We start from the raw sequence: 16511 nt of genomic DNA on the forward strand, positions 1-16511 counted from the left end.
GTTTAGATCTGAAAACAAGCTGCTTTATATTAGAGGACTTCCTCTAATAGTTTCAGTAAGCTATACATATACACATATACACACACACACACACACACACACACTTATTAGACATATTGAATTATATTTGAAGTATATGCAAGTTTGTTGTGCTTGGCAGGATACGCACTCTAACATATTGTGGCAATGCTGTTCAAACAGATCAATACAACACTAATATTCCTAACCCAAATCATGAAATTGATTATTTTACAGGTGTCTACTTCAGAATGGGGTTTTTAAAGATATTTCCACTGCAGAGCACCAGCTATCTCAAGCTGGCAACTTTAAACTCTATCTTTAATGAGTCAAGTTGTAGTTTGGTATAGAAGTGGCATCCTTTCCATCATCCCACCCAAACAAGCTACAAGAAAATTATACAAACCCTGCTGTTTAAGCCCAGTCAGCAAGCCTATTCAATGAGATAGGACTTTAGAGGATGATAGCAGGATTTCCCATAAAAGAAATGCATTATTGGATGCAATCCCAGCAAACTTCAGAAGCATATGAAATCAATAGTGGCACTAAGTCCAGTATTGTAACTATCAGGCCCCATTTGTAAGTAGAGGTATATGGCTTGTTGAGCCAATAGGAAATCCACTCACCGCCAAAATGACAAAAACCAGGAGATCTATGTAAAAATCCCAGACTGAATTTTTTGCTATTATCACAGCTACACTAAAATTAATCTGCTTTTTGACACAAATGCAACTGTTCAAAGTTGAGCGATCAAAATTGTGACAAAATAAGACCTAGTTTAGAATAAATACATTCTAAATAAAAGAGCATGACAGTCCTATGCAGGGAATAACAAGTATTGTAACTACTCTTTCCTGCAGGTTACCTTATTTTGTTAATATACTAGCCCAAATTACAAGCCCAAGTCAAGACAAAGTACTAAAGTTAAAGAAGACCTAAAGAAGGTGTAAAATAGAGAATTATTCTTAAAGTAATCTGCTGCTTACTTGGAATGGCTAGTTTCTAAAGTAGAAGGATTATCTTAAATGTAGATTCCTTGAAACAAAAAAGTAAATGCATAAGCTGCTATATCACCAACTGAGGTTGGAGCCTGATAGCAAGCGACAGTCCTTGCCCCCAAGAATTTACAAACTAACTAGACAAGACCTGACGGAGGCTCAAGAAAAAAAATATCTCCATTTTACAGACAGGAACCTGAGGCATAGAGATTAGATGACTGGCCTAAAGATACATAGGAAGTCTGATGCAAAAATTGAACCCAGATCCCCTCAGTCCAAGACCATTCTTCCTCTTCGCATTTAACATCTCTAAATCAAAGGGCTTCTATGGTCCAGTCATTAAATAACTATGGACATCCCTCAAGAAGCTGCCAATAGGGGAAAACTAAAACCCATATACAGAGTGGCATTGGCAAGGATGCTAATAAGATGAAAAGGTGAATTTAAAAAAAAAGAGTCGGAGCTGTCCACAAATACAGTATAAAAAGGCTTGTCCACAAGAACAGTTTGATAAGATCTAAAATTAATCTACATTAAAAACTAAGGGATAAAAGCAGCCCAGATTTAAAAGGAGCCTTGAGTGTTTTAAATTGACAAATGTTAAAAATGCTCTCTGATAGTTTAAAAAGCATTTCTGCTCCCTTGTTGCTGTGCAAGAGTTGTTTCAGTTTCCTCCTTTTTTCCTCATGTAGTCAGTAAGCAATAATTCTGGCTACTGCTGGCATTTTATATAAACTGGAAAATATTTTGGTTAATTGTCACTTTCAATACACTTGTAACAACAGAAGGTACAACTTTTTCACAAAAATCACCATGAACGTTGTCAGTATCACTTAATATGTTAAACAGATCTATTTGCAATGCTAGACAAAATTAAAGACAAATATTAAGATGTTTCCAGTTACATACCATTCTTACCTGTAAGGGTAAGAGAGTATTACTGTTGTTGTCAGTTCGGAAAACATTATCTTCAATCCATGATTTTGGTGTCAGCGATGGAGTAGAGCGAGTAAATTTAGGGGGAGCTATGACATTACCAGAAAAGGGCTTCTTCAAAGGAGAAATTTGGTTCATAGTTCCTGGAATTCCCATGTTTCCAGTTCTACGATGGTCTCTGCCATGCATTCCTCCCCAGGACATATTTCCTGTGCTCCAGCCACTACTCTGATGGTTGCTCCAGGGCGACTGCTTCAGAAGAGGCTAAAAAAAAAAGATTTGATTAGTTTTTTTTTTGGGAAACATTCCTAGTTTGCTTGTTACCTCAAAAAACGCTCAGATGGCTTTTGTAAAGAGTACAAAAACTGGGAGTTCCCATTTGCCTATAAACTGACATCCATGGCAAAGGAGAAAACTGAATACAAGTAACCATAAAACAAGACTGCTTTACCAAAATAACTGATTTGCCAAAACGATAAATTAGGATTTTCAGTCATTTCTTGGTAGAACATTCCTACAGTTATTTAAATACAATAAAAGCTGCCACACTTTCATTACATAACTAATCTGTCACATAGGCAGGCCCCTTTGATATGTCTCTGTAGACTAGCATTAGATGGTTTCATGAAGGTCACTTGTTTGGTTTTTTTTGTGAGTAAAGGAGAAAGTAGTGAGTAGCAGGATAAAAAAAATTCATAGGTCATTCTAAAATATTACATAAAGAGGAAAATGTTTTCAAGTAACAAAGACAAAGACTGATTATCCCACAGACTATCTGGATAACCCAAAATTATTTGTTCAAAGTAACTATCCTGGATGTGTATCTAAAAATATAAATGTATTATAATAGCCTTTAAAGGCTACAGCTTGAACTTCTGGTCTAACAAACTAGACCAGATCCTCAGCTGGTGTAAACTGGCATAGCTGTGCAGAAGTCAGCGAACCAAAAAAGTGTTTTGCCCCGCCTGAGGAATCTGGCTTTTTGATTATTTCAGAAAGGGATTGTTTTGATATCCAATGGACTTACTGCTATTATACAAAATAAAATTTACATATTCAGACTAACCCCAGAGAAAAAATGTAAAGATCTTTTCAGGATGAAAATGGGTAAAACACTACTGCTGCCTTCAATACATAATAATCTATTCTAAAAACCAATGTGTGAACTGAAATGGTTGTCATACTACTAAGAGGTGGACCCATTGAACTGTGGTGATAATAAAGAGCTGTGTTTGTCCAGTTAGCAAAATAAAAGTATTTAAAACTTGACTGTTCTTGGAAAGGATTTTTTTAGACACTTTTTGATGAAATAGAGGGTCTATAAATCCAATTCCAATCTGAAATCCAAATGTAACACCTCTATCTCAAAGATAATGTACTTCTAATGACAAATACTAAAAAAGGTTAAATATGATGAGTACTGATGGACCTGTACAGACATAAAAATTAAAAATAATCCTGAAAGTATGTTAAAGCCATTGTGGTCAGATACTCAGACAGATAGATACCCCTGTTCTATATAATTATAGATAATTATGTTGTAAAACTTGAATGCTTTGTGTTGGAATTTTGGGGGAGGCAGGCACTCTATTGAGAAACAAACTTTGGAGATAATGTCAAGTGTGAAAACAGGTCTTTAATCTTGCTAACTATGCTTTCACATCACTGTTTTAGGTTTACTACCTACAACTGACATAAAGTCATAACTGGATTATGGCCAGGGAAGTGAGAGGTGAAAAGATTTCCTCACAAATTTTAATGGTAGAGAGAGCTGCTGTCTTATCTCTTAATTGCTTTGGAATTTGTTTAAAAACAGAGCAAACTAAGTGATAAGATTCATGTTAAAAACATGTTCACCACAGATGAACATATAAACAATATACATTTTCTCATAATACAATTTTTGAATGCCAATGACCAAAAAAATAAACACTACTTCATATAATCCCAATCTTACCTACCTGGTAAAATGCCACACGGTTTAATACTAGAATTAAGCAGAAATTAATCTGACTATGGGGCCTATATGGTACACTCAGCCATGAAGGGCCTAAAAAACCTTAACATGGTGCAAATGTCACACACTATGTACGATATGTTAACTGGAGAGAGCAGAACAGCTCCATGGAACAAAATATGACACGTTATCTTATTCTCAACATACAGAACCAGGAAGAAAAGCAACCTTTTTAGCCAATAGGAGATGAGGATTCCATGCCACCCATTAAACTAGTAGGTGCTGTAGGCAGGAGAATTGGGACAATCTGAAATACAGTAGTGAAGCTGCTGTTTGCCTATATCGCCACATACACAAGTAACTCTAAATAAAAGTTATTCATCTTGGCAGTTCTCAGATGAATCAAAAAGCTCACTTAACACCAAACCTGCCTATGCAAGTCAATTTATATGTTCTCAATTTTAAAGTAGATTTAAAAAGCAGGGAGGCTCATAGGTCAACAAACATGTTTTCTGGAGGGAAACCTGTCCCTTTTCACATTGAAATTGTGACCTTTTCACTAGTGGTATCAGATGCAATTACAAACAAAACTAAACAAAAAACTGTTGACAGCTAAGGAAAGGACGCCTGTAGACGGCAGCTATAACAACCCAGTAAGTATCGATCAAAGTCTGGGGGACGTAACTGACACTAAGAATCAATGGGCCTGTCGTATTACTTAATCCGCTTTTTTCTCACCTGACACCTACAGAGCAGAAGAGGCAGAGGGTCGGGAAGAAAGGGGCAGTCAACAGAACTCTAACCCGAACCGAATTAATTTACACCTCTTCCCGCCCCGGCCGGAGGAACGGGGTCCAGATCCCCTCCGCCCACCGAGAGAGCTCTGCAGCGCAGGGAGCGGGAGAGAGCTGGAGAGAAACGGGGCCGAGGCCCCCCGCTCCGCCAAAGGGCGCTCGCTGCAGTACCGAGACCGAGCCTGGGCTGTGGGAGCCCCGCCCTGCTTCCACCAACCGGCTCTAGCCGTGCTGTCCCTGCCGCCGGGTAACTTCAGCCGGGGGGGGGCCCTCAAATAAAACCTCCGCTGCTTTCACCGCTCGGGGCGGGGGGAAGGTCCCGGTCCCCGTCCCCGTCCCCCCCGCCCCACTCCCAGGGTCCGAGTGGCTTCCCCAGCGCTCTCCCCCATGCGGAGGGACTCCCCGCTGCCGGCCGCCCCGAAGCTCCCGGGCCCCGCACCTGGTGGTGGTTGTAGGAGTTCCTCTGCTGCAGGAAGGCGGCCGCGGCCGCCGCCGCCTGGTGTTGGTGCTGGAGCTGGGGGCTCACAGGGGATCTCCGGTTCTGCTGCTGCTGCTGCTGCTGAGGTAAATTCATCGGCGGCGGCGGGGCGGCGGCCGAGAAGGGGCTGCTGAAGGGCCCGGCGCAGGGGTTGTGAGGCGACACCGGCGAGAAGCTCTGGAAGAAAGCGGGGTTGATCGAAGACGGGATCCCCGGGTAGAAGCTGGTCTCGGAGTCCGGGCTCGGCGGAGGCATCGCGCTGATCTGGCTCCCGCCGCCGCCGCTGCTGCTGGAGACCGGAGGCTGCTGCGTTTGCGGCGGAGGTGGCGACGAGGTCTGCACCGACCAAGGGGTGCCGAAGCCGGGCAGCGGCGGCGGAGGAGGGGAAGCCGCCGAGGAGGAGCCGCCCCCGCTCTGGTGATGGGGGCTGGGGATCTCCGAGCTCTGCAGGCTGCTGAAGCCGGAGCCGAGCCCGCCGGGCAAGAGGGTCCCGGGGCTGCCCAGCAAGTGGCTGTTCGGGGGGGACTCCATGGGGGGCAACTGGGCTGTAGCCTGCAGGTGAGGAGGAGACGGAGGCGGATTCACACAGGAGACAACCACCCCCACATTGGGGTCCGCTGCTGCCTGTGCCCCCGGGCAGGAAGGGGGGAGCCGCTCTAAGCCCCCCCTCTCTGCGCCGCCCTTCTGCTCGGCTGGGCTGAGCGGCTGGTAGGGCGGATAGTCCCCTGTCTGCGGCTGCTCCGGGGGGTGAGCGCTGAGGAGCTGGCGCGGCTGCCTGTGCTCCTGGTACTTGTCAGCGGGGTGGCTGAAGTGCTGCTGCTGAAGGGGGTGGCGATGATAGTCGGGGTGGTGGTGGTGGTTAGTCAGGGGGTGGCTGCTGCCGAGCTGGGCTGGGCTGCTGAGCTGCTGCTGCTTGAACTCTTTCCTCTTCTGGCTCAGCTGAGGAGCGGGCGGTGGCGGCTGCTGCTTGTTTAAATCCTGGTGGTGGGGGCTGAGACTGGGTTTAAAGTCAGAGGAGGGGTGGCTGAGAGGGGGGTGTCCTGCTGCGGGGCCGCTGCCCAGCCTCTCGCTCCCTGGCTGCTGCTGTGTCACCCCCAGGAGCAGCTCATCCTGCATGTTTTGATGCTACGCAGCAGCCGCCGCCGACAGCAACAGAGAGGGCGGTGGCGACACACCGGACACGCTGCTGAGGGAGGAACCGGTTCGGGTGGGTGAGGAGGGGCAGGACGGAGTGAGGCGCTGCTGCTGCCAGGGAGGAGAAGGACTCGTGTAGGCAGCGCCTCCTACACCAAGCCGTAGATGGGGGCTGCTGCTGCCAGTCGTTGTAGGCAGTGGCTTAAAGATCTGCGAGCCCCGCGTTCAGGAAAGCCCCTTACCCACACCGACCCCGGGTAGGGGTAAATACCCACCCTTGCAGGGGGAAGGAACAACCCTGCATCTGACAAGCCACTTTATGGGGTAAAAAACCCCTCCCGTGATTAAAAAAAAATCCTCCACCTCCAGCATAAAATCCCTCTTTCCCAACCACAATAATCGCCACTGTGGGGTAAACTTTCCCACATTATATACTCCCCCTCATCGGGTTAAAAGAGCCTCAAACTAAATCCCTATAGTCTAGTCCTTCGCCTCTAACAATCCTGCATATAATAATCAGCAGCACCCCGAACGGTCACCCGCCACTCTCTATAATCCCCGGGGCGGGGCGGGGACGGGGGGGGTCCCTAGCTTGGGCACTGAGTGAAGAGAGGCTGTCACCGTCCTCTCTTACATGTCCATCAAATAGGCCTGTTTCTGAGGCTGGGTACAGCTCTTCCCCCCTCCCCCACTCCCAGTACCGGTTCCTAGCCGGCTGCACCACCCTTAAGAACTCCGGAACGTTCGTCACGATCCCGTCACAATCCCCACCTTCTGGCGGGTGGACCTCATTAATAAATCATGAGTCCCGCCCCCTTATTACTAATTCATGAGCGCACGCTACTAGTCTTCGTTAATCATTAATCGCCGGCTCCACTGAGGGTTCGGTACCGTCGTGCCGGCTGCTCTCGCGCTGCTCCAACTGCCAGAGCGCGAGAACGGGCAGGCCCGGGCGGGCGACGGCACCAACCAAAAGGGCGGGCGTTACCACTTCAATAAGGGGTAGATAAATGCGATCCCTCCCCCACATTGTAATTCACTGTATACCTGCCTGCTTCTTTAACCAAGAACATATTTATTTGTGTGGGCCGCAGATGTACACTTGAATACAGCTCCTTAAAGAAACTATTTTGCCGGAGGGGAACAAAACGCGAGATGATTTCCCCCGGCCAGGGTGGGAGAGGCTGAAAAATGGTTTCTTCCACTGCCGTGGATTCTGCCAGGGACTGTTTCTCCGGCTCTGGAAGGAGAGAACTGTCGTCACTGCTCTCGCCTCCCAGACCCCTCCTACCGAGCTTATTTGCATTGACGCAGCCGCCTGCTGTAGGAGGGGCAAGGACGCAAGCGCCGCTGGGCGTGGGAAAAATGAAGCCGGTTGGGAGGAGAGAGACGTGGAGGTGGGTGGGGCAACGCTGCGGGGAGGGAGCCCAGCCTGGGAAGCGTGACGCTCTGCTCGCCCCCGCTCTTGTGGGCCTTGTGCAAAGCCTCGCTACGGCTGCCAGTGCCCTAGGGTGCCCCCGCCCCTCAGTCCTTGCTTTCGGGCAGCTTGTCTCTGCCGTCCCTGCACTCGTCCAGTCTCTGGTGGCCACCGACGGCTCAGCCTCATCAGCGCGTGAGCTTCCTGGGCTGGCTCCTTGCAGGCGGGCGCTGGGCCCCTGGGGCCTATTCAGAATGAGCCCAGTTAGCCTACGGTGGCTTTAAAGCAGTGGTGAGCAGGAGATTGGGAGGCCACCAGAAGCTAGGGTGACCAGAGAGCAAGTGTGAAAAATTGGGGTGGGGGGATAAAAGGTACCAATGTAAGAAAAAGCCTCAAGTATCGGGACTGTCCCTATAAAATCAAGACATCTGGTCACTCTACCAGAAGCTTTTGGCTGTGACCCCGATTCCTCCTTGTAATGATCTAGGGGTTCATTAAATAACAAATCAGTGAATGAGAAGGGACTAAAACTTTAATCAAAATAACCAGAGAGCATCTCTGGTGAACTGCTGCCCACAGGCATCCAGTGTTCCCAACGCCTGCTTCCCCCACTCTCCAAATTCCTATGTTCATAATACTGCCCCTTATGAGGGAGTGTCTAATTACAATCTTCTACAAACATCTCTCTATGTCTTCCCTCTTAAAGAAAAAAATTGACTTTTTTATACATATATATATATATATATATATATATAAACAGCTAACAGCTATCTAATAGCACATGCATTCAATTTTCAACCCCTGTAGTACATTGCCATAAACCTAATGTGTCAACTCTCTAGAGAGGAGAGGTTATCAGCACTTCACTCTGAGTCTTTACCACTCACTTTCCTCAAACCTCCCGTCTCCAGGCAGGTTAGCAAGTCTCTATGAGTCTTTCAAGATGTTTAATCTCCAGCTCTGATCTCAGAAACTGCCTTATCTTAGAGTCTGAGTTCTCTTGTGCCTTGACCCTTTCTCCTTTGTGCATTGATGGGAAATGCTAGAGTCCATATCTACTGTCAATGTGTAGAACCTTTTTGGGATTATTTGTAGATCCCTTTGATTACATCTAAATATGTCCCCCTGGTCTGTCTGGACTACATAAAACCTTGGATGCAGCTGTTCTTTAATGGTACCCTGTGTTCCAAAGTATTGGAGGTGATTCCTCAGGCACACTCTTATCACCTGGGTTAAGAGAGAGGAGTTCATGGGCCCTTTTGTCAAAATAATATTTCTGCTTCCACTTCTGATTTTCTTTAGTCTTTCATTGTTATGAGATTTCAGTAAATATCAGTAAATGGTAATTAGGTCTGATCCTTCTTCCCATTAACGGCTGAGATGGAGAAAAGCCATTCTCCAGGGGTGTATTTCAGTAACACTTTATACAAATCACCCCCACTGTCAAAAGTCTTTTTCATAAGGTTCTTTACTGTCTGTTTAGTCCTTTCCACAGGTCCATTTGATTTGGGGGTAATTTGGACTGGAAGTTTTGTAATGAAAATTCCAAACTATGGAAAGGTTTCAGAGTAACAGCCGTGTTAGTCTGTATTCGCAAAAAGAAAAGGAGTACTTGTGGCACCTTAGAGACTAACCAATTTATTTGAGCATGAGCTTTCGTGAGCTACAGCTCACGGTATGCATCCGATGAAGTGAGCTGTAGCTCACGAAAGCTCATGCTCAAATAAATTGGTTAGTCTCTAAGGTGCCACAAGTACTCCTTTTCTTTTTGCAAACTATGGAAAATTATCTAAAATCTGCACTGGAAAATTGCAGCCCATTATTGCTAAAGACTTCATCTGGAATTCCAATGTCTGAAGAAGATTCCCTTCATGCCAGCTGTCACTGACTTTCTATTAGTACCATGCAGCGTGCAAATTTCTGGATTCAGAGAATAATAAGCTGTGACTATTAAATAATGCTTTGATTGCAAGGTAAATAAGTCAGTGTTGACCTTCTAAGGCCTTTATGGAACTGGATGATGTCTCCGTGGCTCTCTCTATTGGCATGGCATGTATTTCAAACATGAAAAGCAGTTTCTTACCACATTAGCAGTGTTGTGATTGATCTGTGGCCAATACAGCACCTCTCATGCTCGTTGTTTGTACTTCTCAATTCTTAAATGACCCTCGTGGATCTTCTGTAGCATTTCTTTCCGGAGGCTCATTGGAATTACAACCTTACTGCCCTTGAAAATCACCCCATCTATCACCGTAAGTTCATGTCTGCAGTTCCAATAGTCTCTCATACTTGGACAGCAACTCCTTATTTCTTCAGGCCACCCTTTAATTATCACGTCTTTAAGGATTCCCAAGGATTCATTTTTCTTTGTTTCTTCTCTTATTTGTTGCAGTTTCCTGTAACTATGGGAATTGACTTTACAATCAAATCTACATAGGCTTGCATCTCTGTCTCTAAAGTCTTCTCTGATGTCGTGGGAGCCACTGCTCTGGAAAGTGCATCTTCAGTGATCATGAATTTACAAGGCGTTTTGGTCACAACCAAATCATACTTTTGCACCTTCATCATCCTTAAGATGTAGTCATTTAGCCATTTGCTAACTAGCACTATCAGAGGCTTGTGGTCTTTTTCAACTTCCACCTTCCGGCCATAAATAATATACTCATTGAATCTCTCCCAGGTAAACAATATTCCTAAAAGCTCCTTCTCAATCTGGTTTCTGCCTCAGTCAGCGATTTGGATGTATATGCCACTGGTTGCCGACAATCCTCACATTTCTGTAAAATCACTGCACCTAACCCAGACTCTGAAGCATCTGCTGAAATTTTAATAGGTCTTCCTGATGCATAGAACTTCAGCATTGGTTCTTGTATTAGTTTAAACCTTCCCATGTTTAAACCATGATTTCTCCTGTTCTGAACCCCAATACCATTTATTTTTATTCCCCCCCCCCCCAACTACTATTGTGCTCACCAAAAACATGCAAAAGCTCCTGTGCCTGGTGCTCCATATGATTCTCTCATGCCCCACTTTATCTCTGCTTTCAGTTGCAAATATAGGAGTTACCTTCAAAATCACTGCCATTTCCTCCTCATTCAGCACTTCTGACACCATGTAATGATCTTGGGGTTCATTAAATAACAAACCACTGAATGAGAAAGGAATAAAACAAACTAGAGAGCGTCTCTGGTGAACTGCTGACCACAATGTGGTGTTCTCAATCCCTGCCTCCAGGACACATCTCCAAATTCCTATGTTCTGTGACGGGGCAAGGCCAGATGGCGATAGAAAAGTAGTGGCAGATAGATATATTAGCTCCAGGCTAAACAAATCCCTGGTACCAGGTTAAGTGAAATGGCAGCTGCTCCAGGTCAATTAAGACACCTGGAGCCAATTAAGAACTTTCCAGAAGGCAGGGAGAAGGCTAGGTTGATTGGGACACCTGAAGCCTATCAGGGGCTGGCTGAAACTAGTTAAAAGCCTCCCAGTTAGTGAGGTGGGTGTGCATGTCAGGAGCTGTAGAAGGAAATTAGGCTGTTGGAGAGGCTGAGTAGTACACACCATATCAGGTACAAGGAAGGAGGTCCTGAGATAAGGGTGAAGTGGAGCTTGAGGAAGTGAGGGTTGCTGTGGGGGAAGTAGCTGAGGGGATTATACATGTCATGTTTCTAAAAGGTCAGCTACCATAGCTGATACTATTAGGATCCCTGGGCTGGAGCCTGGAGTAGAGGGTGGGCCTGGGCTCTTCCCCTCATCCCCCCCCCCCACCTTTGTCCCCTGATTAATCACTGAGACTGGGAGACAACAGAGACTGTGCAAGGAAAGATAACTTCTCTTCACCTCCCTTCGCTGGCTTGTGATGAAAATGGCTCAGTAGACTTTGACTCTTTTCTCTAGTGAAAGAAGGGTTATATGGAGGGTCACAGTGAGCCTCTGAGCTAGCGAGATCCGCCAGGAAACGCGGGACCCATGGAGGCAAGGACAGAGCTTTGTAATAGTTCATAATACTGTCTCTTATCAGGAAGCATATCTAAATTATAATCTTCTACAAACATATCTCTACACTCCTGGAGTGGTGAGAATTCAAAATGGGACCCATCTACTCAACTTAAATGTGCTGTGACTGTAGGAGAGGGAAGATTGCACAGGCCCCTAGGAAAGGTAAGGGCAGGCATCTTCCTGGGTGGGTGCAGGCATTGCACACTCCTCTCTCCATGCCCCAAAACAGGAAACTAGTTGGGGACTTGTGACCTAGACAGCTCATGTTAGAGTTCAGGTTGAACCTGTGATACAGCCTAAGAAGTGGGCTGGGGGTGACTTATGCACAATGGAGGTTGCGGGGCATGTAATCCAGTTGTGGGATATGTGCTGGATAGTGAGATCTTAAAACACACTGATCGCTCTTGTCCCTGACTGGGATTGGCTGTGACAATAGTGTTAAATGTAAACCCATAAATAATTGGACAATTATAAAACCACTCAATAAAAGTAGGTGTCAGTTGTCCTAAACAAATGATCAAGCCAAGTCCCTCTCTTTTTGTTCTCTGCCTTTGAGATAGCAGTACCAGAAATGGTACATCTATAGTGTCTATCAGATAGAGGTGTACATAATAAAATTATAAATAATGTGTATATTGGGTACATAAAGCATATTTCCAACTCCATGTTTCCAATTTCCATGTTTCCAACTCTTTAATGTTGGACAGTGATAGTCCCAGGGTCCTGTTTACACCTTTGACTCTTTGGACCTGTTCATTCCATCTAAATTAATACAACATATCCCATCTGTAAAATGGGGAGGGGGTAAGAAAGAATGACCATTGCTTGCCTCCTAGGCTATGAAGCCCTGCTCAGTAGTGAGGGTTGTGAAGGACTGTGCTGAGATGGGAACTGCCTCAGAACAGTTTGTTTTTGTCTTTTAAGTTCTTTGAGTCAGGAACTCTTCGTGTCTCTCTCTCTTTTTCCAGTAGTTGGCACTACTGGAAATTTAATTAATAATACACCTGGTATAAATAAAATGTAGACACTGTGGATTTTAGTGTACATGCAGAATTACATCAGTGCTTCCTCATTATGTGTACTAGAATTGAAATACTGCAGTAGTACTGCATATAAATAAGAAAATAACTCACCAACAGTTGTCATACATTGTTTTATCCCTCTCATTAGTTACTTGGGAAATCACACTTAAAATTTTAAATATGGGTGGCACATAAAATGGTAACTGATTTTGCTTGCACTTCTGTGCAAAAAGGTTACTTTTACAGCAAATTCTTGCATTGGTAAAAGCAGACATAGCTAATCAGTGGTAGCTGACTAGTAGTTTTGGTATTGTAGGGTGCTGTCGTGTGCAGGCCACCTCCCAGGACAGTCACCCCAACCTCTGTATGTTCTCTGTCAGTCCCATGAAGCATGCACACTCCACACAGGTGGAATTAAGGTTCCCTTTCTTTGTGGCTGCTTAGTGAAACACAATAAAAACGTATTCCATTTTTCATAGAATATCAGGGTTGGAAGGGACCTCAGGAGGTCATCTAGTCCAACCCCCTGCTCAAAGCAGGACCAATCCCCAATTAAATCATCTCAGCCAGGGCTTTGTCAAGCCTGACCTTAAAAACGTCTAAGGAAGGAGATTCCACCACCTCCCTAGGCAACGCATTCCAGTGTTTCACCACCCTCCTAGTGAAAAAGTTTTTCCTAATATCCAACCTAAACCTCCCCCACTGCAACTTGAGACCATTACTCCTTGTCCTGTCCTCTTCTACCACTGAGGATAGTCTAGAACCATCCTCTCTAGAACCACCTCTCAGGTAGTTGACGGCAGCTATCAAATCCCCCCTCATTCTTCTCTTCTGCAAACTAAACAATCCCAGTTCCCTCAGCCTCTCCTCATAAATCATGTGTTCCAGACCCGTAATCATTTTTGTTGCCTTTCACTGGACTCTCTCCAATTTATCCACATCCTTCTTGTAGTGTGGGGCCCAAAACTGGACACAGTACTCCAGATGAGGCCTCACCAATGTCGAATAGAGGGGAATGATCACGTCCCTCGATCTGCTCGCTATGCCCCTGCTTATACATCCCAAAATGCCATTGGCCTTCTTGGCAACAAGGGTACACTGTTGACTCATATCCAGCTTCTCGTCCACTGTTGCCCCTAGGTCCTTTTCTGCAGAACTGCTGCCTAGCCATTCGGTCCCTTGTCTGTAGCAGTGCATTGGGTTCTTCTGTCCCAAGTGCAGGACCCTGCACTTATCCTTATTGAACCTCATCAGATTTCTTTTGGCCCAATCCTCCAATTTGTCTAGGTCCCTCTGTATCCTATGCCTGCCCTCCAGCGTATCTACCACTCCTCCCAGTTTAGTATCATCCGCAAATTTGCTGAGAGTGCAATCCACACCATCCTCCAGATCATTTATGAAGATATTGAACAAAACCGACCCCTGGGGCACTCCACTTGACACCGGCTGCCAACTAGACATGGAGCCATTGATCACTATCCGTTGAGCCCGACAATCTAGCCAACTTTCTACCCACCTTATAGTGCATTCATCCAGCCTGTACTTCTTTAACTTGCTGACAAGAATACTTTGGGAGACCATGTCAAAAGCTTTGCTAAAGTCAAGAAACAATACATCCACTGCTTTCCCTTCATCCACAGAACCAGTAATCTCATCATAGAAGGCGATTAGATTAGTCAGGCATGACCTTCCCTTGGTGAATCCATGCTGACTGTTCCTGATCACTTTCCTCTCATGTAAGTGCTTCAGGATTGATTCTTTGAGGACCTGCTCCATGATTTTTCCGGGGACTGAGGTGAGGCTGACTGGCCTATAGTTCCCAGGATCCTCCTCCTTCCCTTTTTAAAAGATTGGCACTTTTTAAAAGATTTTTCACCAGGTGCACCCTTAGAATAGGGTTTTTCCACAGTCTTTCCCAAGTACCGTTGTTTCAGGGCTTCACCATTCCATTTTACCCTTTCCCCAGGGCTTGACAGCTACCTTCAGATGCCAATTGTCTCACCTCCTGTCCTCGGGCTCACCCACCAGTACCTTCCTGGGCTCTTATCCCAGCTTTCTTTGGGTAGGGAGTTCTGCCAGTCCCACACCAGCTGAAACACCTCTGTGGAAAGACCAACCTCAGTCTTTCCCATGCTCTACTCTTCTTAGAGGAAACACCACCTCCATACTACTGGCACGTGACCCTGGGTCATCTTACTTATCCACCACCCCAAATCTTGAAATGGGGTGCTGTATCACAGAATATCAGGGTTGGAAGGGACCTCAGGAGATCATCTAGTCCAACCCCCTGCTCAAAGCAGGACTAATCCCCAATTTTTGCCCCAGATCCCAAATGGCCCCCTCAAGGATTGAACTCACAACTCTGGGTTGAGCAAGGCCAATGCTCAAACCACTGAGCTATCCCTCTGCCCCATAAGGCATACACACCTTATGAGCAGCACCCTATTATATCTGGTTACAAACATTTCTGACTCAATACTGTTTGGTAGTTTTGCTTCCCTTTAATCTGAAAATTAACTTATGTGTGTTTTTAAATAAATAAAAATGGGTTTTGGCTATCAGCAAAAGGCTGGCTGGGACTGTAGGTCATTGATATACAATGTTGGTGTAGAACAGAGGAAAACAAGGATTTTGCTTTTCACAGTAAAACATGACCCATAATTTATGCCGGCATATATTTTACTTAGTATTTTTATTGCACTTTTTCAAAGCACTGTACAAATATTAATTAATCCTCACATCCTTCTGAGGTAGATAGGACTGGCCTATCTTAATTTTAATGCTCAGCCTACTAATTCAGTGCCTTTCCTCTTATCTTTCATATATATATATTTTTAAAGTCTATTAAAGATCCAGACCTTGTGAAATTGGGAAGTAAACCTTCCTCTGTTGGTTAGATTAATTCAGATTCAGAATAGGTAGAACACAAATTTAAATTTGGTTAGAACTACCACAAATAGATATATATTATGCATGGTAAAATAGAGAATAGAGCAGTTTGTATGTAATTAAAAAAAAATAAATCTGAATCCAGATCCCAGTCTTGCAGTTTACAATACATGGGCAGACCCCTGTGCCCTCTCCCATGAGGCCTACTCATGTCATTAGGCGGGCTACCTGTATGTTGTAAATTGCATGATTGGGATCCTTGGTACCACAGGGCAAGTCAGTAGTCTTACTCTGTTTTCATCTTTTAACAATGCAGATTGATCAGCCTATTACATTAATATTTTCTTGTATGCTTCTGGCTCCTCCCGTCCCCCTTTGTTTGTGGGTTTGTTTTTTTTTTTTTTTGTAGAGAAGATTATTAGGATTTCTCCCAAAAGCATCACGCACAATGCTGCCAAAGTGAACAAACCTCTCCATGAAAGAAAGTAAAAATGCATGCCTGGGATACAAAATTCTATGCCTTACAAAAAGCTGTTTATGAGGACCAGAGTGAAGGGGGTCCTATTTCCCTTAATGTATTGATTTATTCCTTCAGTTTGCCTCTCCTGGTGTGATAAGTGAGTGCAACCACTTATCTGGGATACATGGACATCTTAGTTTTTCAGTTATATAGCACACGTTCTTGATGTTAATTATTATTTAGGGAAAAGGCAGTGGCAGATTTAGAGTTAGTGGAGCCTTGTTGGCAGCTGCATTTTTTTGGGGGCCCCCTCGGGACCCAGCCAAGAAAAAGAACATTCTCTCTATCACCCCCCTGTTTTTCATTCTTTTTTTCTTCACCCTCCTCCTCCTGTATAATAAGTAATGGG

At 45.0% G+C, this 16511-nt stretch overlaps 1 protein-coding gene across 5 annotated transcripts in view; it reads right to left on the minus strand.

Moving 5' to 3' along the window:
* The window catches only part of CPEB2 (cytoplasmic polyadenylation element binding protein 2), a 91778-nt gene extending 85153 nt beyond the window's left edge, over positions 1 to 6625 (minus strand). For 2 of the 5 annotated variants that reach the window (XM_084626733.1, XM_084626731.1), the window contains exons 1-2: positions 5143 to 6625; positions 1935 to 2216 (exon numbers count right to left, since the gene is read on the minus strand). In XM_084626733.1, the coding sequence (XP_084482859.1) occupies positions 1935 to 2216; positions 5143 to 6297 (1437 nt within the window). In that variant the 5' untranslated portion in view covers positions 6298 to 6625. Of the gene's footprint in view, positions 1 to 1925; positions 2217 to 4647; positions 4713 to 5142 lie in introns of those variants that run through there. The other 3 variants (XM_084626732.1, XM_084626730.1, XM_084626734.1) reach the window with 2 other exon arrangements.
* Between the last annotated feature and the right edge of the window lie 9886 nt (positions 6626 to 16511).

Source organism: Lepidochelys olivacea (assembly GCF_965140295.1).
Source record: "Lepidochelys olivacea isolate rLepOli2 genome assembly, chromosome: 4".
Lineage (NCBI taxonomy): Eukaryota > Metazoa > Chordata > Testudines > Cheloniidae > Lepidochelys > Lepidochelys olivacea.